This window comes from Festucalex cinctus, chromosome 13 (assembly GCF_051991245.1).
Source record: "Festucalex cinctus isolate MCC-2025b chromosome 13, RoL_Fcin_1.0, whole genome shotgun sequence".
Classification (NCBI taxonomy): domain Eukaryota; kingdom Metazoa; phylum Chordata; class Actinopteri; order Syngnathiformes; family Syngnathidae; genus Festucalex; species Festucalex cinctus.
The window spans coordinates 18,390,582-18,416,224 of NC_135423.1; the positions used below are offsets into that span (position 1 = coordinate 18,390,582).

A 25,643-nucleotide genomic window follows, 5' to 3' on the forward strand; every position below is an offset into this window, starting at 1 on the left:
GGTAGACTGAAGTTGTGCTATGACAAGACAGAGCTGCTGACAATATCTTTTGATATGTGTTTGACACTTGAAACCAAAGATTTCAGAAGTTTTATCGCATGAATTACTTCCTCTTTCAAATTCACAGGAACACATCTTGACACTTTACAAGAAAGCAGCCAAACGCGTTATAATGATAATCCCAGCTATCCCGTCTCACCAGATTAAATTCCGATTGTCAATCGCAAGTGCTGACACGGGGAAGCACAAAAGTTCACAATCACACCGATGGACAGTTTGTAGTTTTTTTAATTGTGTGTGCCTGCCTGGTGGATTTGCTTCAGGTAGTCCTGAGACACAGACATTGTATTGATCTTCCAACCTGATACGGCACCACAAGGAGATCCTTCACTCACTACCCAGACACTTGATGAAAAATAAATTCAACAACCATCATATATTCATACCCCTGCCTTTAATTATAAACACTTCAGAAAAGAAATGAGTGCTAATATCAATTGTTGGTTAAGATGCATGCAACAGTACTCGTTATGAGGCAAGCAAAACTATCAGAGGCTAGCAGCTTTTGGATAAGTGCAATTCCCATGTATGTATATCAATACCTTTGTGTGTCAGTGTGTTTTAGTATATACATTTGAAGGACTTTCACACAATTTTGACGTGCTGTTTTGCACAAGGTAGTGTGGGAAGTACAATCACTGCGAGGCTTTGTCTAACTTCTCTTACACAAGCAATTGTTCAGGAGTAACATGAGATATATACTCAACAAAATTGTAAATGCACCACTTTTATTTTTGCTCCCATTTTTGATGACATGAACTAAAAAAAAAAAAACTTCTTCCACATACACAACATCACCATTTCTCTCAAATATTGTTCACAAATCAGTTTAAATCTATGATTGTGAGCACTTCACAAATGAATGACTATTCTAAATAATGTATATGATTGATTTAAGAGCAGAGTGAGTTTGCATCAAGCAGTTTGACACTCCTAGTCGAAGTTTACTGTAAAATCTAAAACACAACACATCAATCAGAATTAAACATTGAAATGTAGATTTTAACATAATGTTTAAACAAACCATATAATTTCCATTTATTAACAATATAATTCCAGTCCTGCATTTTGTGGCACAATGTAGTATACTTCAACTGAAGTTATGCAACACTAAATTCGTATGTGACTGTACACTGTAACCCCCCCCCCAAAAAAATGCTTGAAAGTCTGCGATACAGTAGGGTTGTGAACAATGAAAGCGATAGAGCAGTGGTTTATTAAAAGTCAGGTAAAGGGACAGTCTGATAAGGACGAACAACAAAAACAAGGAGGCAAAGACAAGAGCTGACAAAGCAACTAGGAGATAAAAAATGTAGCTGAGTTGCTGAGAAACAACAATTTTGGGTCTCCAATAAAAAAAAAAAAAAAAAAAAAATCAACTGTAACAATATTTACTTTCATCAGCCATTCTGAAAATACTGAACGTATCTTAAGACTGAATTGCTCAAAATCCACATCATATTAGTACATTGGTGTACAGTACAGTACTGTGATGCGCCCACGCTTGCAAATATTCCCATAATTATGTGCTACATCCCACCCCAGTGTGAAAAGCATTCAAATACGGAAGGAAATATTTCCATGGAAACAGCAGGCAGAAAGGATGCACACATGCTGTGTTCACTGGAGAGAATCTGATATTTGACTTATGATTCAAAGACTCTCCTTTGTCAATCAATCCAAATGACTATGAGGAGAAATGTAGAAGGAATTCATCACTGCTTTGATCATTGAAAAATACATGGTAAACTAATGATGACCTGAAAACTCAGTTAAGTTTAAAAGTGACTCAGTCCTTCAAAGTTGCTCCCGCAAGTTGCACTGACAATTACTGTTTTCTCCTCTCTGAATGAAGTGTCGGTAATCGCAAATGCTTCCTTAGAAAAAACGCCTCTTGCAAAATTTTCTGTTTACCCAAAAGGTTAACACGCAAAATAACACCTTGGTTGCTGTCTTATTCTTTATTTGGTTGCCTGAGAGGGGTGAAGAAAATCAGCCGCTGAGTTTTGAGCGGTTGTTTCATTATTCATCTTGCAGTTAACACAAGGCACTTTTGGCTGCGTAGCTCTCGCTCATTGTGATGTTCTGCTGGTGCAGTTTGACTCCCAATTGCCTTTTGAGGGACTGCAGCTGATAAGGAGGACACCGGTCCCTTTCACTAATGTGAACAAAAACGTTGCCATTCATTGGAAGGGCAAGGTTATTGTCTTTTTCGACAATTGGCTGCTAGCAAAGCCAGATTCTTACAGAATAATGTGCAAATTTTAATGAAAAGATCATGATTGACTGGTTGCTGACCATTTCTTTCACAAATATTGTGCGACACTTAATGAACAGTCATCTAGAGTTAAAAAAAAATAAATAAAAATGGTCGTTGAAAATGTTTTAGGTAATTATGTTCAAAAGGCATAGTAGTACTTGCACTGTACTTATCCATCATTTTTAACTGTAGAAAAGATTACCACCCAGCTGATCAGTTTATATTTTGTTAGACGAACATTCCTGCAAAGGTTTTCTGGACCAGCACGTACAGGTGAGAAACATCAATGTACAAATTGAAAAACTCTGGATTCGTTGGTGAAAAAAAAACATGATGTGCTGAAAAACGATCACCATGAAGAGCATTTCGCTGACAATTCTGTTCCACCAAGAATCATTACGGGACTTTGCGACTCCACAAGCACCATGACAGTTAAAGAAAAGCTATGTGAAAAATTTGCCTAGTGTTGTAATTAACAACGCCAACAATTATCTTAACAGTTTGTGCTAGGCCTGTCCATAAATTACACATATCAAGTTAACATATGTGCCACAAATCAAGTTTTCTTTTTTTTTTTTTTCTCCATTCTTATAGCTGTAGTAAGTGGCAGTGGTGGAAATATACTGTATGATATCAGTCATTATGGAGTGAGAAATTTGTGTCTATAAATACAGTATTCACAAAAATCAATAAAAACACCCTATATAGAAAGGATATAATTTTAATTTCTTATGTAAAAAAAAATACAATGATAATAATAATAATAATAATAATAATCATAATAATAATAATAATAATAATAATAACAATAATAAATAAAAATTGATATTAAAAAATAAGTAGTGAAAATAGTTACTCTTCCTGGTAATGAGTTACTTTTATTATAAAGTAATTCAATTACTAACTAATTACTTTTTTTTGATAAAGTAATGGATATCTAACTATAACTAATTACTTTTATAAATTAACGTTCCCAACACTGAATTTAGTATGGTTCAGGTGTCATTTGTCTTAACGAGCAAGTGATGCGAAGAGTTTCGAGATCCAATATGCAGTATTGGAATATGATATGTTATACTGTGTTACTAAGCAAATACAAAATGTAGAATGATCATCTGAACTTGATGTTTTCAAATGTTTCGTTCCGCAGCTGTAAGAAGCTATTTAACTGATTTTCATCTACAGTAAAACACACTTGGACTGATGTAGCTACCTATAGATATTTTCCCAAGTTCTGTAGTTCATTATTCGGTTTGTTGCCTTCTGAGACCACAAAGGATCTTAAAGCAGCAAGCAATACAGCCGGGTTCCTACTACATAAGTCTAATTTAAAGTCTGTCTTCGTCTTTCTTTCTGTTTTTGTTTCCTTTCTGTTTTTCTTTCCTACCTAGTAGGAAAATATTATATACCCTGTCCTAAGGTTAACCACGACGATACAAAATATAAAGCTTTCAGAGTTAAATGCATCCGTCATGTCATGTTTGCGAAGTGCCTCACAGTGTTAGGTGGGGTGAACCTTACATTGCCAAAGAAAAAGTTTAAATGAAATGACGTTTGTGACTGCATTGTTTTTTTTATATGAACATCAAAATATATCAGTTGAAAAGCTCAGCTCATGTTTGCTAATATGAAATAGCCAGCATTAATATTCAGGAGGAGATATTGAAAACAAAAACAGGTTTGCAATACGTGCATGTAGGAAACTAAGGCTAAACTAGGACAAACATGTTGTTTGAATCATTACTGGTGATCTGCTTGAGAAGTTTTCTTATTTATCCTAATGGTCATTTTGGAAGCTCTAGATGGGCAAAGTCATGCCGAGAGGTGTTAAACACTTAGTGTAATCAGATCAGTGGTAAGTGAATAATTATCTTTATCATCTTCTGTGCGCTCTTGTGGTAATCTAATTATCTCGACATTAAAGAGTGTCTGCCCAACAGAACTGGGCTAATAACAATTTCCTTCTACAGACCTCCGGTGAGCCGAGCATCCACCCATGACCACCTCCAATTTACAGCCACATTATGACATGCAGTTAACACTGTACTAATCAAAAACAATTTGGCCACTAAGGCAGTAGGCGTAATAATGTACAAGAGTGGCCCAAAATATGTCAATTCCAATTCCAGAATTTCCAGCGAGCACACTCAGAATTATTTTGCAGTCAAACAGATGAGTAATGGATGAGTTACCCTGCTCCAAACCACAATTTAGAAAATCAATTCATCATGTCTTCCATATTAACAGCAGGGTTATTGTCTTTTTTTTAAGTGCCATACATCTTCTTTTGGAATTACAAAATAACTTAAGTGAAATCTGAGATTAGTTTTTTCAAATGTCAGAATGGAATAGCCCATGCAGGACTTTACCTCACTCAGCAGGGTGACGATGACGGAGTTGATGGTGACGATGATGATGATGATAAGGATGAGCATGATGGTAAAAATGAGCATCATGGTGGCGAGGACAACAAAAAGGATGTTGTTACGTTGTCTTTGTTATTGAGTGTAGATCACTGTGAAAAGAGTAGATGTACATTATATTGTAGATATTTTAATGCCCATAGTGGAAATACTTCAACTCTGTTCAGAGGAAGTTGTTGGTGGCGTAGATGGAAACAAAAATGTTTATGATAATGTTGGCAAAGCAGCAAAATTCTACACACAGCGTATTCTCTTTCTTCAAAAACAAAAGAAAAACTCTATCATAGGATAATGTAAGCAGCAGGCATAATCTCCAAATATATGAATATATTGCATTTAAAAATGAACGTAATCCCTTCAGACCCGCATTTTTTCTGCTGGGCATTATTTCCCACAAAAGAACAAAATGGAAAAAAATTTGGGCCATCATCTCATGTAATTAATTTGTTATACTGGACGCCAGGATAATATGGCTCTAACGTGTTGTAAACTTACCAAGCTTAGAACATTTTTAACATGAAAATCGTGCAAATCAACTTGCGATTGTGATTGGTTAGCTAGGATCCAATGAACCAGAAGTGTTGACATCATCCAAATTATGCGTTTTTTTTGTTGTTGTTGTTTTTTTTGGTTTAGACACGCAAATATGTCATGTCCACTGCAATCATCTATGGGTCTGAAGGGGTTAAGTTAATTGATAAATGGAATGAAGGGATGGCAAGTAGTAGACTGATTAGCCAACTATAAACACACTTTACTTATTGTCATTATACATATCCTGGGTTGTACCGAATATAAGATGCAATTTTCAAAGAAATGTACAAGATTTATTCTATGCTGGAGTACTAAGTTTATAATCATTCCAAGGCTCTAAGATAAGATCACAAACTATACACACTTACACCTTATATCAGGGGTGTCCAAACTTTTTCCTCTGAGGGCCACATACAGAAAAATAGAAAGCTGCAAGGGCCACTTAGATTTTTTTTTTTTTTAGTTCATATTAAATATTTGTTAAAAATCAATGAAGAAATTATAAATTGTTGATATAATGTACAGTTACTTATTGTAAACTGCTAAGAGTCACAAGGCAAAAATGACCCCTGTGTGCCACTATAAAAGATACACCTCTCCACTGAGCAGTAGCTGAATCCCAACTTGACATTCTGAACCACAACAAGAACAATCGGTAGAAAACTGACCACACTTAAGAACCATTAATTTAATGTGATGTTTTTACAAATTGGATCTTGACACTAAGCAGCAAGTGGATGAAACTATTTTTATTTCTGAAACTGAATTATTAGCTGCAAATTTGTGTACCTAGAAATTTGTGTACTTTGCGTACCTAGAAACTTTTTTTTTTTTTTTTTTTTTTTTTTTTTTTTTTTTTTTTTTAACAGCATTGAAAAATTATTTTTAGTATTTGCCGCGGGCCGCCAAAAAAAAATGTATGGCGGGCCGCAAATGGCCCCTGGGCCGTAGTTTGGACACTGATGCCTTATATGGTCACCTCTTCCTTTAAATGTATTTTAAAAGGTGTAAAAAAAAAAAAAAATAAAAATCACAATCCTTATACTTTCATGTATCCAATACCACTGACAAATAAAAAGTATTTAACACTAAATATCAGCATGTGTGTCCTAAGCATCTGCTGCTTGTCTGCATATGTGTGGGTGAGTGTTGCAGACAATTAAGAATCATAACCAACCCATCTTAGTAGCTTTTTGTTAGTCAACATCTGATCAATTCATAGTCATTTTTTTTTTAATTAATCTCAACCAAGAATCCATTCACCCAAGTCACTGACCTGCCAACGAGAAGAAACTCTCCCACCAGTCCTTGGCGCCGCATAGCCATGAGGATATTGCGGACAGTCATGCCCTCGCAGAAGCACGCCACCACCCTGGCCTTGGGCAGGTGAGCCCTCAGCCTTTCCAACAATCGGTCGAAGCTCTGCTCTCCGGCATTGCTCCAGATTTTGCCTGAAGCAAAACATGTCCAACAGAAACCGGCACAGCCTGTGACATTTTCAGTCTCTTTGGTATCCATTCTTATTCTGTCAGCTATGCTACTTTACAGCTTCCATTTTTCACGAGTAACCATCAAACACGCGCGATGCAACGTGTGGTATATTATTTGTCTTGCTGTTGCTATCCTACCAGAATGAGCGATGCAAATGCCCTCTTTGGCCGCCATGTCCTTGAACGCTTCCATCCCACTTTCTCCGTAGTTGCCTGTGAAGACAAAAAAAAAAAAACGGTCTGAACAAGGAGGAGGGAAAACAACTGACTCCAAGGCATGGGACAGACATACCGACCCAGTTCCTTGACTCGTCTGCCATAGCACCGTTCATTAATCTCGCATTTGTGTCAATGAAATTGTCTCCCCACTGTGGCACCCGTTTCTTTGCCAAAGAAAAGTGGGTGACCTGGAATTTATGCAAATGAAAGGTTGTACACACTGGCAAAGACTAGGATAGGATTTCCCTGCCTAAAATCTCCCTCTTTCCCTTTCATCGCGCCATTTTATGGACTCATTGAAGAAAAGATCAGAAATCCATCTCTGCACCAGCAGGGTTGTCTGAACATCACTCAAAGAGATTAGCTCTTATGCTTACTGTGTGGGATCAATAACAGAATGTGATCATCTGTGGTCTAATGAAATTGTGAATAACCAACAAGGCTGGAGATAGTGGGGGGTAAAGTCTGGTTTAAAAAAACAAAACAAACATGCAGCAGATCATGGCATGTGAGTGTGTGTTGTGGGGTGCGCATGCAGGGGTCCATGGCAATGACGAGTGTGTCAGAGCTAAGTATAAATTCCTGTAATTAGTCTCTCAGTGAGAAGAGCGGGAGACAGATGGTGCAGACCATCCTACCGTACACACATATTCTCTCTCTCTCTCACACACACACACGCGCAGAGTTTAAGTCATCAGAATCGATAAAGCTTGTAACCTACTTCACTGAAGTCTCAACAGGGATTTATGTGAGAGACATCTTTTTCACAAAGTCTCCCAGTACGGTAATTCTTTCTGGCTTTCAACGTTTGCCTACATATGTGCACTCCATTCCTGCGACAGGCTGTATTTTCCAATGATGCCTCATTCTTACTCATTCCTTGGATTTTATTGTGGGAATGCTTATGTTATTGTGGGAATAAGCATTCCCAAATATGTTATTGTAATTTTTATTCTGCACACTTTTTTGCCGCCTAACAACTCCCACATAATAGTTCCAATTTACACTGTTCAAATTTCAACTGGCTTCAAAAATTCACGCCTCTCGGGGTATATATAATCGGCTGATTCCACATTACAGTATTTGCACAATTTAACATTTAATATAAACTTTTCCCCATTCATTTTCAATTGGACAGTCATTGAACTTTATCACTTTCTATGCCCACTTCCATATATATGTATAACTTATCATCATTACCAGGTGTCTGATACTGCTCGGTGGCACAGTTAGTAAAGCACATTGTCCAGTAACCAGGAGATTAGAATTTCATAATTTTATCTCTCATTGTGCTTTCAGCATTCCCACGCAATATCTCCAGAAACTGCATTTAATCTAGTTCGGATTATTATTTAAGGCACATTTTATTCTCCGCACTTTTTTTTTTTTATGTGCAAAAAACTCCCGCATAATACCTGTTTTACACTGTTCAAATTTCAACTTGCTTCAAAAATTCACGCTGTCTTGGGTATATATATAATCTGATTCCACATAACTTACAGTACTTGCACAATTTAACTTTAAATATCAACTTTTCCCCATTCATTTTCAATTGGACTGACATTGAACTTTTTCCAAGTCCCACTTTCCACACCCACTTCCATACATAAAACTTCTCATCATTACCAGCTCTCTGATACTGCTCAACAAATCTCACTTGGGAAATGTTTTATTAGCATTCAGCTTTCAGCATTCCCATGCAATTTCTGAAGAAATTTCACTTTATCTAGTTGTTAGAAACTGTTTTGTTTTTTTGTTTTTTTGTTTTTTTTTGGGGGGGGGGGTTTAATCGTCAAAACTGTCAATGTCCCATCTATAATCTGCCTAAGGAGTTGCACTTTGGTGACTTCCTCTCAAAGCCGACTGCCTCCTCTTTAAAAGAGAGAGGCAGATTCTTTGGGTCTGCTTTCCACTGACATCCTTCCTTCCTGCGCTCTCCCCACTTCTCTCCTTCCTCCATCCCTCTCAATTACCACTCTCGTCCTCTTGTCACATCTCGCCTGCTATTCGCCCATTTTAACATGCTACTCTCGCCACTCTTCGGCCCTCATCTCCTTTTCTCCCCTGTCAGTTCTTCAACACGCCATGGACTTAACACGTGATCGTCCTCCAGTAGATCGTGCTCCGTCACATCTTGAGTTACATATACACCGAGGCACACAGGCTCAATCATATTCGCTTCATGCCACAACTTTAATACAGTAAAAGATGAGTGTCAATCTGCCTGAAGAAAAACAATGATATAAAAAAATATTGTAGTTTAAGTGGGAGTTATTAAAACAGATAAAAATTTATGCAGTCCTGCGACCAAAGCTCATTAAAACCAAGCACTTATTAAACAGACAATGCCTTGAAACTAAAGCACACTTTTAATCCATAACCTGAGGTTACACAGGCAAAGTGTCGGGTAAAATTGACGCAAGATTCTGTCAGTGCGTCTCTAGATTCATTAGTATCATCTTTTATGCAACGCATTCCATTTCCATCACCCTTTGTGGCTGAATGAAAGCCAATAAGCACAAACAAGCAGCAACAAACAGGAGGCGGAGAAAAGGCAGACAACTTGATTTATGGGGATATCGATCAGTTTCTGTTGGATCACACTTGGGTGATGTGTCAAATGTGATATCAATAAAACCCAATGAGGTGAATTGACCAAGCACAAAGAGAAATAATTGAGACTCAATTCACTAGTGAAGAAAAATGACAACTCTTAGTTGAATGAATAGGTTGTCAAGATGTGATCAAAATGTGACCTATTGAAGACACATAATTGTTCTGTTCCACATAGAACAGCAATAAATATAGCAAATATTCTGATAAGTCCAGTTTCTATGGCAACATGAGCATATTAAAGTAGGGCTGTATGGGTTACAGAAATGGAACAAAACTGGGTCAGATGTGGTCTCAGTACATTTTGACTCAAACAAACCAAGGTTGTAACATTTTTCCAAGTAGTATCTTTAAAAGAAATTGCTTTTCCATTTACCAGCGAGGCAGTGTTTTTTTCTTTTTCTCCCATCAAGACTATACTTAAAATTATTGTAAGCGGGGATATGTGACGACCGATACCAGGTGTCGGTCTCGGGCCAATACTAGGTGTAGAGGCAGGGATATGTTGTCTGAGTTGCCATTAGGGGTCAGTGGTGTCTGTGTGTTTATGTATGCGTGGGCGGAGCTGTGTGTGTGGGTGTGTCACAAAGGTAGAGTGATTGCTTAATCAATGTCACCTGTGTTCCTGAAAATGTTTGCTTGTTGGTACAGGAAGAGAGGAGGCAGGGTGCTGTTATTTGCTGTTGACCGCTAGATTGACGCTAGATTCATACTAGATTGATGTTAGATTTTACCAACACATTGTCCCACACTGCAAGTTTTACCTTCAGTAATTATACATAAGAAAGTATAGTATTGAAGAGAGAATAAACACCTACAAACTGCAGTAAAGGCCTCAAGTTTCCATCTTGGAAATCAGCGTGTCGGACAGAAGCCCCGTCTTCTTATCTCAGTGACTACATTTGATTTGGATAGTCACAACACTAGGTCTAGTTTCTCTTGTGGCTATCTCATGATCAGAATCTAGAAATGAGAATTTAGAGGAATAGAAAATTGTCATTAATTTCATGCAAATTTTAGGAAAATTATATACTGGCATATATAGGTATTTCTTGAAAATTATCTTTCATTGTTTTTTGGGGGGGTGCACGGTGGATGACTGGTTAGCACGTCCGCCTCCCAGTTCTGAGGACTTGGGTTCGAGTCCAGGCTCCGGCCTTACTGGGTGGAGTTTGCATGTTCTCCCCGTGCCCGCGTGGGTCTTCTCCAGGTGCTCCGGTCTCCTCCCACATTCCAAAGACATGCATGGCAGGTTGATTGGGCACTCCGAATTGTCCCTAGGAGTGCTCATGTGTGTGGATGGTTGTTTGTCTCTGTGTGCCCTGCGATTGGCTGGCAACCAGTTTAGGGTGTACCCCGCCTACTGCCCGAAGCCAGCTGGGATGGGCTCCAGCAACCCCGCCTTGTGAGGACCAAGTGGTCAAGAAAATGGATGGATGGATGGATTAGTGATGTGTCGGTCATGAACGAGCCGGTACGAAGAGCTTTGAAGTGAACAATGAGAGCCGGCACCCTCCCTCGAGAGCAGGCTCCGTCATTTTCCCTCGCTCTCTCTCTCTCTACCTATGTCGCTCTCTCTTTTTCACGTGTCTGAAGAGAGGTTTGGCAGTGTCTCAGCTGCCATGCTCAGAGGGGGGTGGGGGGTACTACACGCAGAGCGCATTGTTCCGCCTCGTCTACGCAGCCGCAGACAGAGAGAGACAGGAGGAGGAGAAAACAGGAGAGGAAAGGATGACACACAAACGCGGTTTGTACAAGATGAGCCGAAAACGCAGTAACATTTGGATACATTTTAATTGGTTAAAGTCAGATGAGAGATGGAGCCGGATCAGCCCGTCCAAGTTGATATGTTTAGGTTTTTTGTTTTTTTTTGTTTTTTATGCAAATTTAAAATAAAGCAAGGTCTTTTATCCTGTACCGGGTGAGTAGCTAATATTTGTTTTGTTCGCTGCTGCTGTTGCAGTTATATTACTACTCACTATTTTGGTTATTTGATTGTTATTTTGATTGTTGTTGGTTGAAGTTTTAATTTTGTTTCTTGTTTACTGTATGCAGCCTATTAATTTGTTCAATAAAATGAGAAAACAATCATTTTCTTTGGTTGATAATTGTTGCTATTTGCAGTCAGTAGAGTGCAATATTTAGTTCACCAAGTCATTTATCAAAATGTATGGTAAATTTGTCGTAAATATTTAAAAGAAAAGCTAAAGTTAAAGAGCTGTTTGAGAGCCAGCTCTTTTCACTGACCCGATCCAAATGAAAACCGGTTCACCGAAAAGAGCCGAAAATCCCATCACTAGGATGGATGGATGGATGGATGGATGGTTGGATTGTTTCGGGGGTAATCTTCTGTATCAAATGGTACTAAATTGTACTTAATAAATGTGCTGAAATATATTTTTCAAAAATGTTTAATATACTGTAACATTATGAAGAGTTTTCTCATTTAATTCAGTGATTCTTTCGCATACCATTAGAGACAGACAACATACCGCTAGGTACTAGTACTTGTATTACGCGTTGGGAACTGCTAGACTCCAGAGTAAAACTTGCTGACACATTTATTTAATGTATTGTTACAAGGATATATAATAGGGTGATATATATATATAAAAAAATACAGGAATATAAATCATTGTCATATGTATATGTACTGTATATGGAAACATAACTTAGTTGTTTCGGACTGTATTTCTAAATGTCTGAGTCACTTTCTTGCATATAAGCTTCTAGCATATCTTTCAGCCATATGCTAGATGCTAATGCTGAAAATTAATGAGTGTGTGAATCCCCAGCTCAATCCCAGTCTGCAGTTACTGTACACCCTCTTATCTATCCCAAGCACTCAATTTATGTAAACCACACGTACACACACCTTCACAAACACACACACATTGGTATTATTGCTTTTTCCATGTTCCGTTCCTCTCTCTTCCTTGTTTCAAAGAAGCCCCTCCTTCCCACACTACCCCCATCCTGAATAATTCCCTCTTTTTCCCTTTTTGCCATCTTTTTTTTCACACACTCCCTCTCTGGCTCTGTGTTCCTTGATTGCATTTCAGAAAGCAACACCCGCCCTTGAGTATCTATTCCAAGGTCAATATGTCTGTTCGAACCGACACATACACACCTGTACAAAACAAGTAACCTCAGACGCAAACAACAGATTAAACACAGGAATCCAATCCAGTACACACATGCAAACTATAAAAAAGAAAAACACCAGAGTCAGGCAATATTACAAGCTACTTGCAGTCCTGGGTTTTTAAATATTTAAGTTAATAACTCCACTGTCAAACATTACAAACAAGGGGCGTCTGAGGACACCAATTGAGACAGTCAATACCCTCATTACATAAGGCATGATTGCAATATATTCAAATAAAACTAGTAGGCTTTTTAACAGAAGCAGGATGCTTCACTAAATAAGTTCATTTTCACTTGTGAAAATGTGTCACATCACAGACAAAATCCGCTTGGACATGCCCCAATCAGGCAAATTGCTCAATCGTTTGACTTGATCAGAAATGCTTGGCTGCAAGCCATACAGCACCATGAATCAATCTTGCCCTCCTATCGCAGTCCTCCTGAACAGCACCAGTGCTATATGCTGGAGGACATACAACCACACCAGATATTGCTGCAATGGTGCAAAAATGTACACTAATAAAAGTAGTTGCATTAGTGTGCACATGCTCTTATATTTAAATACAGTGGTACCTCTGAGTTTGAACATAATTTGTTCCTGTGAAGTGTTCAAGGTCCGAATTGTTCAACCTCCAAAACATTTTTTCCAATAGGAAATAATGTAAATGCAATTAATCTGTTCTTAAGCTCCAAAAACAGAAAATTCCCATTTTAATTTCTCTTTAAGTTTTTTTTACATTTACACCCTGTACAGTATTTAACAATAAAAAATATTTTTTTTTGTTGTGGTGTGATGGCATCAGTGGATGAAAAATGATGTTATTGCATGCTTTAGTTCAGTGCTGAGTTAGTGCATTTTACATTGGGCATTAGGGATGTAACTATACCGGCAATATCGTGATATTGCGATATTCAATCTCCCACACTATATCGTCGTTGTCATGTCATGATATTGAAAGCGGCACATCTGTTAAAAAAAAAAAAAAGAAGTCAGGTTGATTTCCATTTGTGCAGTTCTAGCACCCCCTGGTGGCTAGTTTTGCTTTTTTTTTTTTGCTTTTTTTTTTTTGTGCAGTTGACTTTTTAAAAGGCATGTTTTGGCCCTTATACGTTTAAAATCCACACTAATGGTCAGATGAAGGGGAACGTAGTATGTTTGTGAACTGGATGCATATATTTATATATTTTATATATTTTATATATAATAATATTTTTATCGTATTATTTTTTTATAATATTATTTCTGTATAAGCACAATATTGTTTTCAGGATGAGTTTTTTTTTATTTTATATTTTTTTAAATATTGTGACTTTTTTTTTATATCGCAAACCTCCCCACAATATCGTGATAATATCGTATTGTGATGTTTGTATATCGTTACATCCCTATTGGGCATATTGTTAGACTGCTAAGGGGTTCTTTGAGCCCATGGCAAAGAAAATTGTGGAAAAATCAAAAATCTGATGATGATCCTGATCATTTGAACCAGGTGTGTTGGAGGAGGGAAACATCTAAAACATGCAGAATAGATGGAATATTTAATTTGAATTCAGATGATGTACCTTCAGTGTTGATGGCAGACACATAGCTCCAGTTGTATCTCTTGACTATGTCCACCATAGCCCTTGCCTGTTGGGCATCTGACGGCACCACCCGCATGAAGTACTTGTATAGACTCTGCAAAAACAGACATACAATTAGAGAAGAGTGCCATGAGTTTATATTCAGTAAAATATGTCTTACCTTATCACTAAGATCCATACTAGTAGCAGAGTAGGCAATTTGTGGTATGTTGAACAGCTGTAGAAGATTCTGGACCTGGATAGCGACTGAGCTTGATCCTGGCCCGATTAAACCCACAATGGGCTTTTTCCCTCGCATGGGAGTGGCAGAGGGGTCGGCGCACTTCATGGTTGCACCCCCGCCGCCTCCTCCCCAAGGATTTCCTCCACCCCACTCCTCTGCCTCGTCAGACGATACTAAAGAATCCCGAATAAATTCAATGCTCTGCTCCAGGGCCACGGCGGAGTGCCAACAGGAGTCGCGGATTTCACATCCGAGGGTGATGTTGGGAAGGATGTGAGGGTCTGCGTTGATGCGGTCGAGCGTGTGCATCATGGCCTCCACCCGCTGGATACCGTACTGCTCTCGAACAGCGCCACACTTGCGTTCGTGGACCTGGACAGCAAGGAATAAGGATTAAACAGAAAGGGTAGGAAACCATAACTCTTTTATAGTACTCCTCATCCAGGCATACATGTGTTATTTTTATATATTGTTTTTTTATTAGGGGTGTCAGGTGATTAAAATTTTAGGGATAGACCGATAATCGGCTGGGCCAGATATTTGGCATTTTGACAAATATCGGCATCGGCCATTTTTTTAATCTGAAGGCCGATAAAGCTGGTATCTCATTAAGCAGTGAATACTTGCATACGTTGCGAATTTTGGGTTCTCATCAGGAATTTTAAGTTGTTGAGTCAGTTTTTATTCATCATAAACACATTTGGAACATATTAAGACAATTTTTCCACTGCAAAGATCTTTCCCAGTCAGAACTTCTTACGAATCTGTACAAAAATCCCAAATTAGCTACATTCACAGATATTTGTCACTCAGTCAGATATGGCGAACTTTTCATTTATGGATCTATTTAAATTTCCACTTTATAAATAATAATAATAATAATAATAATAATAATAATAATAATAATAATAATAATAATATGACCTCCCTACACTTTTTATTAAAAAAAAAATTTAAATCAAGAAATTATGTTGACATTTTAGAAAACTTGGGGATCTATTTACTTGGTTTTTAATTATTATTATTATTATTATTATTATTATTTATTTAGCTTAACACATGCTAACAGCAATAAGCACTTCAATTTTTGTTATTTTTTTTTAAACAAATCTGTCAATATAGTTTAAAAGATTTTTTTTTTCTATTTTACTGCAAATGAATATTGGCTTGAAATATCGGTTATTGGCCTCCTTGACTACTAATAATCGGTATAGGTATCGGCCTTGAAAAAAAACATATTGGTCAATCACTATAAAATGTTTAATTGTAATTAATCACATGACTTCAATAGTCAACTCACGATTAATCACAAAAATTAAATTTGTTTTAAATGTACAATAAAATGTGCAGTGTTTTTTTTCATCATTTCAAGTTTTCATACTCTTGTAGATAGATATAAAAGTGGAAAAAGTGTGGAAAATTTTTAAACTAATAAATATATTAGTCATTGATGCAATAATTTCATAATAATTCATAAAAATTGAGTTAAAACAAAAAGAAAAATGTAAAAATGAGTGTGATACTGATTTGTGTTTAGGTCATATTTCTGCCACTAGATGGCATAATTGCATTTGTAAGACATTGGTGATGGCTCAGTGCATTTTTCGTTTTTTTTATTAAGAACTATCTAATTTTAATATGAAGTAACAAGTGAAATTCTGCACATTTAATTGTAAAATACAACTTGACACCAGGCTCCACAAACATATGTATTATTATATTAAATTTATTACAGCTAAATTTGGACATGGACATGTCTGCTATTGTGACTGGAATTCCCATAGTACAGGCTTTACAAGTAAGTTAATCGCATTTTAAAAAATATTGTGGTGTTAAAGGAACTTTAAATTAACTCAAAATGAATGCACTAATTTTGCCACCCCTAATTATAATGTTAAACATATAAATATTCCAAAACCAACCTTGTCTGCAGGAGGCTGATGATGCACAGAGAACAATGCTCCAATGATGATGTCCCCAGGGATGTGAGCTACAACTCGCCGTTCACTAGACTGGGCAGAGTCGGTTGGCTCAAGTGCCGCCCAAACGAAGAAGAGGAGCAGCCACAGAATCATCTTGCTCTGTTTATTAATCCAAAACTGAAATTAAAAGACGCTCTCACAGGCAATAACTTGTCCTGCGGAATCTGTTTTTCTGGCCATAGCAAAAGCACTCTTGTTTCAGGTTGTTTTTAACTCATTCTTTTCTTCCGTGTCGTCAGTTTCAATGTTGGAGTGTCAGCGTAACAGAGGCCGGTGCAGCAGTGGGACTTGAAAAATCTAACAGAAAATCTTGACTGAGTTTCAATAAATGATCGAAGTCCAGATTCAGAGCTGGTGTCCAAAGTAAGTGATGGCAGACAGACATATTCACATGAACCTGCAAGAAGGGGAAAAAATGTTAATATTAAAAACTGCAGCAGCTATAGGACATAAGTGTAACACCCATGCAGACATAATCAATGCATAAATAATGCATCTTTCATTACTTCATTTCTTTTTCATTTGTATCTCATTTGTGAGAGTAAAGTGCATCAAGGTGTAAAATGACATTTGGCAGCTTTTCCAGCTCAACTACAGCTGCCACTTTAAAGTTAACCCCATAAAACATTTGGTGCTCTATTTTCATAGACAGCGCATCTCCGGCAGGCGCAAATGCCGGCGGATCCTGATTTTCATGAGCACAAGGTTTGCTCTGCCGTTGCCAATTTGGCAGACCACAGATGACCTGCTCAGACCACATCACACATGGACGCACAAACGGGTGAAGAAGCTGGTCTCCAAGTGCCACGTACTTTAGATCATCCACAAGTGGAGATCTTCTTGCACTTCCAAGTAGACCATGCAGCGAATCGCTGCACTGAATTTAAAGCAAATGAGGGGAGCCACTTCGATTGGCAGGGAGTCGGCCGCATTCCCTTCCTCAACGAACTTTTACTAGTTTAGGAAAATCCTTTACTGTATAAGAAATATATCCCCCCAATAAACAACGTGACACGCATGACGGCGAGCTCACCTTCTCGATGGCCCCCCTTTTCTGGAGGTAACAACAACACAACTTTAAATAACTTTAAAATGCCGTGATTACTGTGGGAAATGCTAGCGAATAGAATGTTCTACCGGACGAGGCACAAGCATCGTAAAGTCAAAACGTCGTAGGTTGAGCGCGTCATAACTCCAGGACTTCCTGTACTGTACTTTGTCCTGGGCACGAAAAAAGGGCGCTGTATGTTTGCCTATGTTGTACATTTCTATTAAATAGCAGAGAGATGTGAAATACATTTGTAAAGCTTATAAGTAATCATCCCGGTGTTCCTGCTTTGACCTGACAAATGATTTACTGCACAGGATAGCAAAGCATCCGCTTCTCATGCGGAGCAGGATGAAGGTCATAGCACAGGTGTCTGTGTTGTGCTGACTAGGGGGATGTGACAGAGAGGAGAAAATGTAATTTAAAAATGAAAATTCAAAATAATATGGGCGCTAAAAAGAGGAGAAAATCCAGGCAATCTCCAGCAAAACATGCGCAGTAAGACTGGATCTCAAATTTGAACCACCAGCCCCAGAACTGTGAGGCACATGTGCTAACACACTGCTTTAACTGTGCCGCCGAGTTCCATTTATGAAAAAATGACGAGCACGAAAAAAAATTCAACAAGGGACAGTCTGGCTAATTGTAATTAACATGACGGTGTCAGGAAGGCAGCCGGGCTAACCGCTGCTCTAATAATGAACAAGTCAAACAGAACAGCTCCTCTTTTGCACACTTACACACAAATCTACTCACTCACTGAATACAAACTACTAGTGTTTCATTTCCAAGCCTTTCACACAGGCAGTCATACATGCTGGATCTCTCTATCACTCGCCCTTTGTGTCTGTCTTATTGTGTATAGATCAATCCTCGGTCCCTCCCCCAAAAACGATGCATTTACAAATATTTTCAATCAACACATGAGTATCATCATAAAAGCATTTGATGTCGAAACATCACAATCCCTGTTCATTGATCATGTGTCACTGCTTTGTTTGATACAAAAGTTTTAACGGGGCATTCAAGGGTGACAATAATTTTGCAATTCAATTGAAAATGCATGGTAACCATTGTGTCTTCACATACGCCGTGTTGTCTATTACTAAGCTCCTTTTTGAGTCATATTATGTCAGTGAGTCACTGAGTAAGTACTGCTTGTGCTACATTACAGCATGAAGATGTGTGAGAGGCCAGTGTTTATGCAATGCGCGACTCCTTGGGGGGACTTATGGGGTCTTGGGTTTAAATGGTAATAGAACAATTGCTCACAATAAACACAATCACACGGTAAGATTAAGAAAAATTCTCTTGCTACAATTTGATCACCTTCACGTTCTGCCTATTAGTGTACATACAGTGGTACCTCTACTTACGAAATTAATTGGTCCTGGAAGAAAGTTCTTAAGTAGAAAAATTTGTAAGTAGAGACGCATTTTCCATGTAAATGCCCTAATCCGTTCCAAGCCTCCCAAATTTCAGACATAAATGTTTTATAAAGCATAAAAATGCATCAAAACATGTAACAAATACATGTTACAATTAGATTATTGCACAATAAATTAGAGTTGTGCATATGTAAATAACAAAGAATAGAGTAAAGAATAAAAATGATGGTCATTTACCTTTTTAACTGCTGTCCTCATCGTTTTTTTGCCCTCTGGTTCATGTTCTCCTCCCTCAGAAGTGTTTTGTTTTTTGTTTTTTTTAAACAATCTTTCGTTAATGTCCAATGCAAACATCTTAGTGAGCAAACGCCCGACTGGTGAACACTTTTTCTGGGCGATTCTTTTAAACAAATTCTGAAACTTCATGGAAACTTCCTGTATGGCGAGGCATCTTTTTTTTAAAAAAAAGGCCCGTCTCGTTGCAATTAAAAACTTACTGTGCCTTCATCAATCACCAATTGTTTGAATTTTTGCACAAATTCGTTGGCCGTTAGTTCATACATTTACCAAAAACTATCGGAACACCTCCTGGGCCGCGGGATGAATGATGAGGACGCTGTATAGACACCGATCTAGTATACGCTCATAGATACCTATGGTAGAGGTTCCTCTTAGCCAATGGGATGCCAGAACGATGCACAAACACCGATCTAGTATTGACGCTAATAGGTACCTATGGTAAGAAATAGCCATAGCCGAAAGTATGTTGCGTTCGGTAATGTATTTTTACCTTTCGTATCTAGAAATTTCTTTCGTAACAAGAGGCAATATTTTCCCGTTGAGGAGTTTCGTAACTCGAAAATTTCGTATGAAGAGACGTTCGTAAGTAGAGGTTCCACTGTTGTTAGAATGTAGACATGAGCAGTGATATTTAACACATTCTATTATTTCCCCACATAAGCACCACCAAGTACATTACATAATGTAAAATTACTTATCACCCCTGATTGTTCGTTTTGTTTTGTTTTCTTCTTTAATTATTCTTCAACAATTTGATGAAGGTTTAAGTGCCATTACAGAAATAATGAAACGTAGTACCTGTATAAACAAATCTATATCCGCTTTGGTCCAGAATTTGGACAAGAAACTGCAACAGTTATTATCTCATTTGATTTAAAAATAAATATGTGTGCATCATTCAATTTTCATGTTCATATTGATGTTTGGTCATTACATTGATTCCAGTCATTGTATCTTGACAGACAAATATCACGTCCAAATCCAAGCAAGGGATATAATAATGATGAAACCTGCTTAAATGTCACTGCGTATGCAGTAATGAATTGCCCTTTCCCACTACATCTTTGAACTCCAACTTCTGTCTGTAAGGAGGGTTTGTGAAATATGATAATGAATGGCCTGATCAAACAGTAAAGGGCACCATCCGTTTCTCTGCACACCAGCCCAAGTCAATAACCAAGCATTTTAACCAAGAATTATGTCACGATAAAAAGACACCGCAGAGTACTACAAACACAGAGAACTGCCCCCATGAGAATGTAAGAGACTAGATAAGACAACGTCCAGGCATTGTCTCCAATATGTCCCAGAGCCGAGTGGACTTGAACTGAGACTGCAGCAACAAGATCTGACAGCGGGTACGAGTCGAACTGACCTCAAATCACTTTATGTAAAAATGCATTGAATTCACATGTCGTTCAACAGCGAGTAGCAACTCCTCGCCAGGCGTCTTCTGCATACATGAGACATTAATGATAAAGAGGAGCTGGTGCAGCGCTGCGCCCACCAGCCGCAATGGGAGAGAGGAGCTCCTTGCCATCCTGCACACACTTCGGGGCGACTTTGGTGCACAACATGAAAGAGCTGCACAACAAGACAAACATTGCCGATGTTTAGACTGCGTCCGGATAGCACGACAGGATCTTTCACACCACATGCAGCAGTTTGTTCTTGCTCACTCGGGGAGGCAAAACACTAATGCGTTTCTGTATCCATTCACATTTTGCGAAGGTGACGACAAACTACGGGAAATTAAGTCTGGGCAGGCGGAGAAAAGCAAGACTCCACGTGAATGTGAAATGAATTACAGTTCACGTCGCTATTCTGCCAGAGCTAAAGTCTTACCTTCCTTCCTTCCTCGCGTGTCTCCTCTTGGTAATTAGGTCGCAATTTTGCAATCTATGAAGGGAGGGAGATTGCAGCGATGGCGCTCAGTTCAATGTCAAAGCCACCAGCAGCTTTGCCTCATCTGCCACCGCTTCCTCCGTTTTCCAGTCACGCACACCTGACTGAGCCTCGCTCCAAACACGCACGCACGCACACCGTTTCACACTTGTCAACAAACGCTGCGACGATGCATCCGCTTATCCCCAATTCGATACAAAACGCTCATATTCCAGAGAAACACCTCGTCGCTGTAAAGTTGGAGAACAAGTGTCGTGTCCTGCCTGCTGTGCTGACTGGGAAAGGATTTGCTCCAGGCACAGTTGCCTGAACAGGTGCGCCAAGTTTGGCTAGCTGGTGAAGCTAAGATTAAAGCTGTTCACTTTGCTTCAAATACTAAATCATTATTAGCTACTGCAGAAACAGTCAGAAATGTCTTTTGAGGGTCTGTATGAATGTAAAGTGCCTCAGGTGTGCTCATCAGAGTCACTTATAGTTTACAGTCATGTAAATGTAGCAAAAATCATTAAACTCCAAGGTCTTATTTATATATAAGACACATTTGAACATCTAAGTCTATTTTAAAAAAAAAACGTTTTCTTCATTTCATAGCATTTTTAGTCAATGAAGTCTTAGCCAGTCTCCATATTGTCTATATGACTTTATTTCCTTCTTAATTAAATGTGTAACCAACATAAAGCTTATAATAGTTGACTATAGCAATGTCAGTGAGCTAAAAGTCTTTCCCAACCTTTATTAGGCCAAGGCACCCATTTTACTTGATTAGACAAATTTCAGGGAGCACCACCAAACAAATGTCACGAAAAGTATGAATAGTGAAGTAACGATGTTCTCATCTCAATTTTAATCACAAATTTATTTAAAACATGACTTCTGTTGTATAAATGGCAACAGGTGCCTTCTAACATCGAATGGAAGAACATGTAATTGTTTTGTCTGTCACTATAAGTCGCTGGTAGATGAGCCAGATTATTTGTAATTCATAAATAATTAATTTCTGACAAAGTAAGTCATAGTGGATGATTTCCCGTTTTGTCACAACACCCTGGGTGGGAATCACTGAGCTAAACTGTGAAGTGAACATAGTCCAGCTGTCTTTGTGGGGCTTATAATGCTACATAAAGTTATATGTTACCATTGTGTTTTCCCCAATTTCATAAGAAACCAGGGATGGATGATTATGGCAAAAATAATAATCAGAATTAGTTTTGATTGATATTGAAATCACGTCAAAACTCACGTAAATCACGGTATTCATTCACTACCAAAACTGAACTGCTCAATATCTGCATCATAGTCTCATGCCCATTCATCCCTGTATGTGGGACATTTTATTTTTGAACACTATTCTTTTTGTCAAAGTACAAAATGACCTTGTAAATATTATGTGAAATTCAAACCTTTTCATTCCGCGGCATCCACACCTGCTGTATTGCGTCTTTGCGCGTATTTAAACGGAGAATAAGCATATCCCTTTATCTCATTATCGTATTTATTCTTAATTTTATTAATTAATTTATTAATTTTATTTTCACAAGTCTTGGGACTTACTGGGATAACCTGGGATCTTAGTTTTCTTCGTTATTCTATTTTGTGCCATATATGTGTTGCTACAACAACAAAAAGTTTTTTGACTCGTTCAAATGTCAGCTTTAAATATAACTTCAAAGAACAACCAGAAAATAAATTAGTAACAAAGTACTTGTTTTACCTGTTAGTGTTTTCCTACATCATTTGTATGTGAATGTTTGTTATTTGAAGTATCCCTCATGCTAATTTCCTGATAGCATGTCATTGGGATTTTACATTGACTTTAGCATTACCTGTAGTAATGGCAATTATTTTAAAATGAATCATGTCTTTGTGTTATGTGTTTACTTTTACAGTAAACTCCAACTGGGGTGTCATTAAACAGTTTAAAGCACACTCAGGGAAGGCAGAACGTCACTAGCTAGCTGTGCAAGTAACACGGTGCATTCAGGGTACTTTCACAATGTCGGGAACTTGCACTAACACTGTGCTATTCGGCACATTATCATCATTTTTCTTAGATTGTAAGATCGATAGAAGCCAAAATCAAAGTCATAATTACATTTCAATTTATTGTCCAGCCAGGTTCTACACAACAACTAACTTCTTGCAAAAAGAAACAAATGGCACATTAGCGCTAAAATGCAGATTTTCAAATGCAAACAGGCAATACTTGACAAGTCACGTAGTTCAAGTCTAAATCAAGTCTTTTATAAATTTTAGCCAAGACATCCGAAGTACTAAAATCGGTAATTTAATTCAAGTCAAGTCATGCAAATCAGGACCCCCGCCTGTGCTACTTACTTTGGACAAACTAAAGCAAATTAAACTGTCATTCACACTAGGGGCGTGGCTTAGGCATTAAATCACCTGTGCAAAAGATGGCTGGGGTGTGACATCATTTCCTGTGCACAATATAAATATCAGGATTGCTACAGCCTTTCTTTTCTCCCAAGGACCCATTAACATGTACAACCCTATATGTCTTGAAATTAAAAAGTTACCAGAAGAAAATTATGTAATTATAACAAATTCACATTTTTTTAGAGAAAAAATGGGAATAAAGTTGTAGGGTTTTTTTCCAACAAAAAAAAAAATGTTTTACAAAAACAAATGGGTATTTTTCCAAGATAAAGTTATATTTTAACAAGTGAATGTCAAATATATCATTTTATTCTCACTTTGCGACTTTTATGCATGGCGAAAAGATGCCTTTATTCTCTAGGAATATGTTGCAGCATCCTATTTGTTATTGAAAAATAGGATAATGACAATGTGATACGTGCCCATTTCAATTAGGCAACACAATAATTTATTGCAAATTATTTCACAGACACCCTTAAACTACAGGTCCTGCTTTATATTAACTATACATTTCTTAACATTTCTATTTAACACATTGACTGCCATAGACGGGTATAGACGTCAAAGATTCCTTTGGACTGGACTGGCAGTAAATGAGTTAATACTTGAAAAAAAGAAAAGTAATTATTACAAAGGATGCCATATTCCCAATTACTCATTTTAAAACAGATTTTATTACACTGGTGCACTCTATGCATGTTCAGTCCTGCATGTGTACGTTCAGCGACGAATAAAGGCAGACTTCGTATGTCTCTGTCTTCACAGATTTATGAGAGGCGACACCATATGAGAGGAGATCATTTAGATAGATTATGTTTCAAGTGTCATAGCAATGGCTGTTGATGATACAGCCATACATGTGCTTCCAACTTCAATTTGAATTTGTTTTGCTTAGTTTTCAGCATGCATGTATGCAGTTTTAACTCGTGCTAACACATACATGAGTGGAAAATATAAACCAGCTAGAAAAATGTAGATGAGAGGTTTTGGTTCAAGATATGTTCCCAGACGGTCCGCTATGTGCAATAAATGGAAAGCATACCTCTGCTTGCAGGACAGGTGTGCGGACTTGGAGAAGAACAACATCTCCCATGCGTCCATCATGGCATCGCTGCTCGCTTTGGTTAATCTACTTTTTTACTATGGCAACATATGAACCCCCCTTCTCGCTCGCTCTCAATCTCCCGCTCTCTCTCTTTCTCAATGCTCCAATGAGGAGGCTCCACTCACATCGCAGGCCACCCAACCACTCTCTCTCTCTCTCTCTCTCTCTCTCTCTCTCTCTCTCTCTCTCTCTCTCTCTCTCTCTCTCTCTCTCTCTCTCTCTCTCTCTCTCTCTCTCTCTCTCTCTCTCTCTCTCTCTCCATGTATCACACCTAGCTCCACTATACCATCTGGAGATGGATACTGATAAAGAGTGCGAGGGAACCATGAGGGAGAGACGGGAAAGGGGTAATATGGGATAGAAGGGATTTTAGAGCTTGGCTATGACAAGGCTCGGATTAATTTGCCAGCCAAATGCATTTGAGATTAGCGGACCATTAAAAGAGCAGAGACATCCACACGAACGTGCACACACCAGCAGGCTGGCTGCTGTGATGAAGTGATAGCCTTACTAATTCTGACCTCTCTCTCTCATTTCCACCCCTTTTAGTCTCTCTCTCCTTTTAATCTTGTTTTGACACCAACAAATAGGCTATGATGAAAACCATATGAGTGCAATCACATCAACACAATGAAATATTCCAAATGTTTATTGGAGTAAGGTGTGGGAATACAATACAGCATGATGCAGTATATACAAAGACCGAAGCAGGGTACACGTGATTGAATCCCAACTCACACCCCATTTCTGTACATAAAGTGGGTTCAGAGTGATTTACTGTATTTGGCGATGAGCTCCTCGGACGGATAGTGGAAGGATGGAAGTTAGCGCACAAACTCCACATCCAGTGAAGTTATTTAGAATTTGAACTTCAAATAAACACATTTCTTGACAATAAAATGTTCTATGCAACCCAGCTAGCCGAAATATGATATTTTGGTTAATAATGTGGAAGTGGAATATGAGTT

General features: G+C 38.1%; 1 protein-coding gene and 1 long non-coding RNA gene across 3 annotated transcripts in view; one reads left to right on the plus strand and one right to left on the minus strand.

Annotated features, from left to right (window-relative positions):
• LOC144032874 (uncharacterized) overlaps nucleotides 1-16,646 on the plus strand; it is a 53,354-nt gene extending 36,708 nt beyond the window's left edge. Inside the window, exons 2-3 of the long non-coding RNA XR_013287816.1 lie at nucleotides 14,764-14,959; nucleotides 16,487-16,646. This is a non-coding gene — a long non-coding RNA (uncharacterized LOC144032874). The remainder of the gene's footprint in view (nucleotides 1-14,763; nucleotides 14,960-16,486) is intronic.
• The window catches only part of grm5b (glutamate receptor, metabotropic 5b), a 55,592-nt gene extending 30,836 nt beyond the window's left edge, over nucleotides 1-24,756 (minus strand). Inside the window, exons 1-6 of one of the 2 annotated variants that reach the window (XM_077540358.1) lie at nucleotides 24,613-24,756; nucleotides 16,476-16,932; nucleotides 14,491-14,925; nucleotides 14,310-14,424; nucleotides 6,906-6,980; nucleotides 6,554-6,728 (exon numbers count right to left, since the gene is read on the minus strand). In XM_077540358.1, the coding sequence (XP_077396484.1) occupies nucleotides 6,554-6,728; nucleotides 6,906-6,980; nucleotides 14,310-14,424; nucleotides 14,491-14,925; nucleotides 16,476-16,628 (953 nt within the window). In that variant the 5' untranslated portion in view covers nucleotides 16,629-16,932; nucleotides 24,613-24,756. Of the gene's footprint in view, nucleotides 1-6,553; nucleotides 6,729-6,905; nucleotides 6,981-14,309; nucleotides 14,425-14,490; nucleotides 14,926-16,475; nucleotides 16,933-21,116; nucleotides 21,451-24,612 lie in introns of those variants that run through there. The other variant, XM_077540359.1, reaches the window with a different exon arrangement.
• Nucleotides 24,757-25,643: the final 887 nt, after the last annotated feature.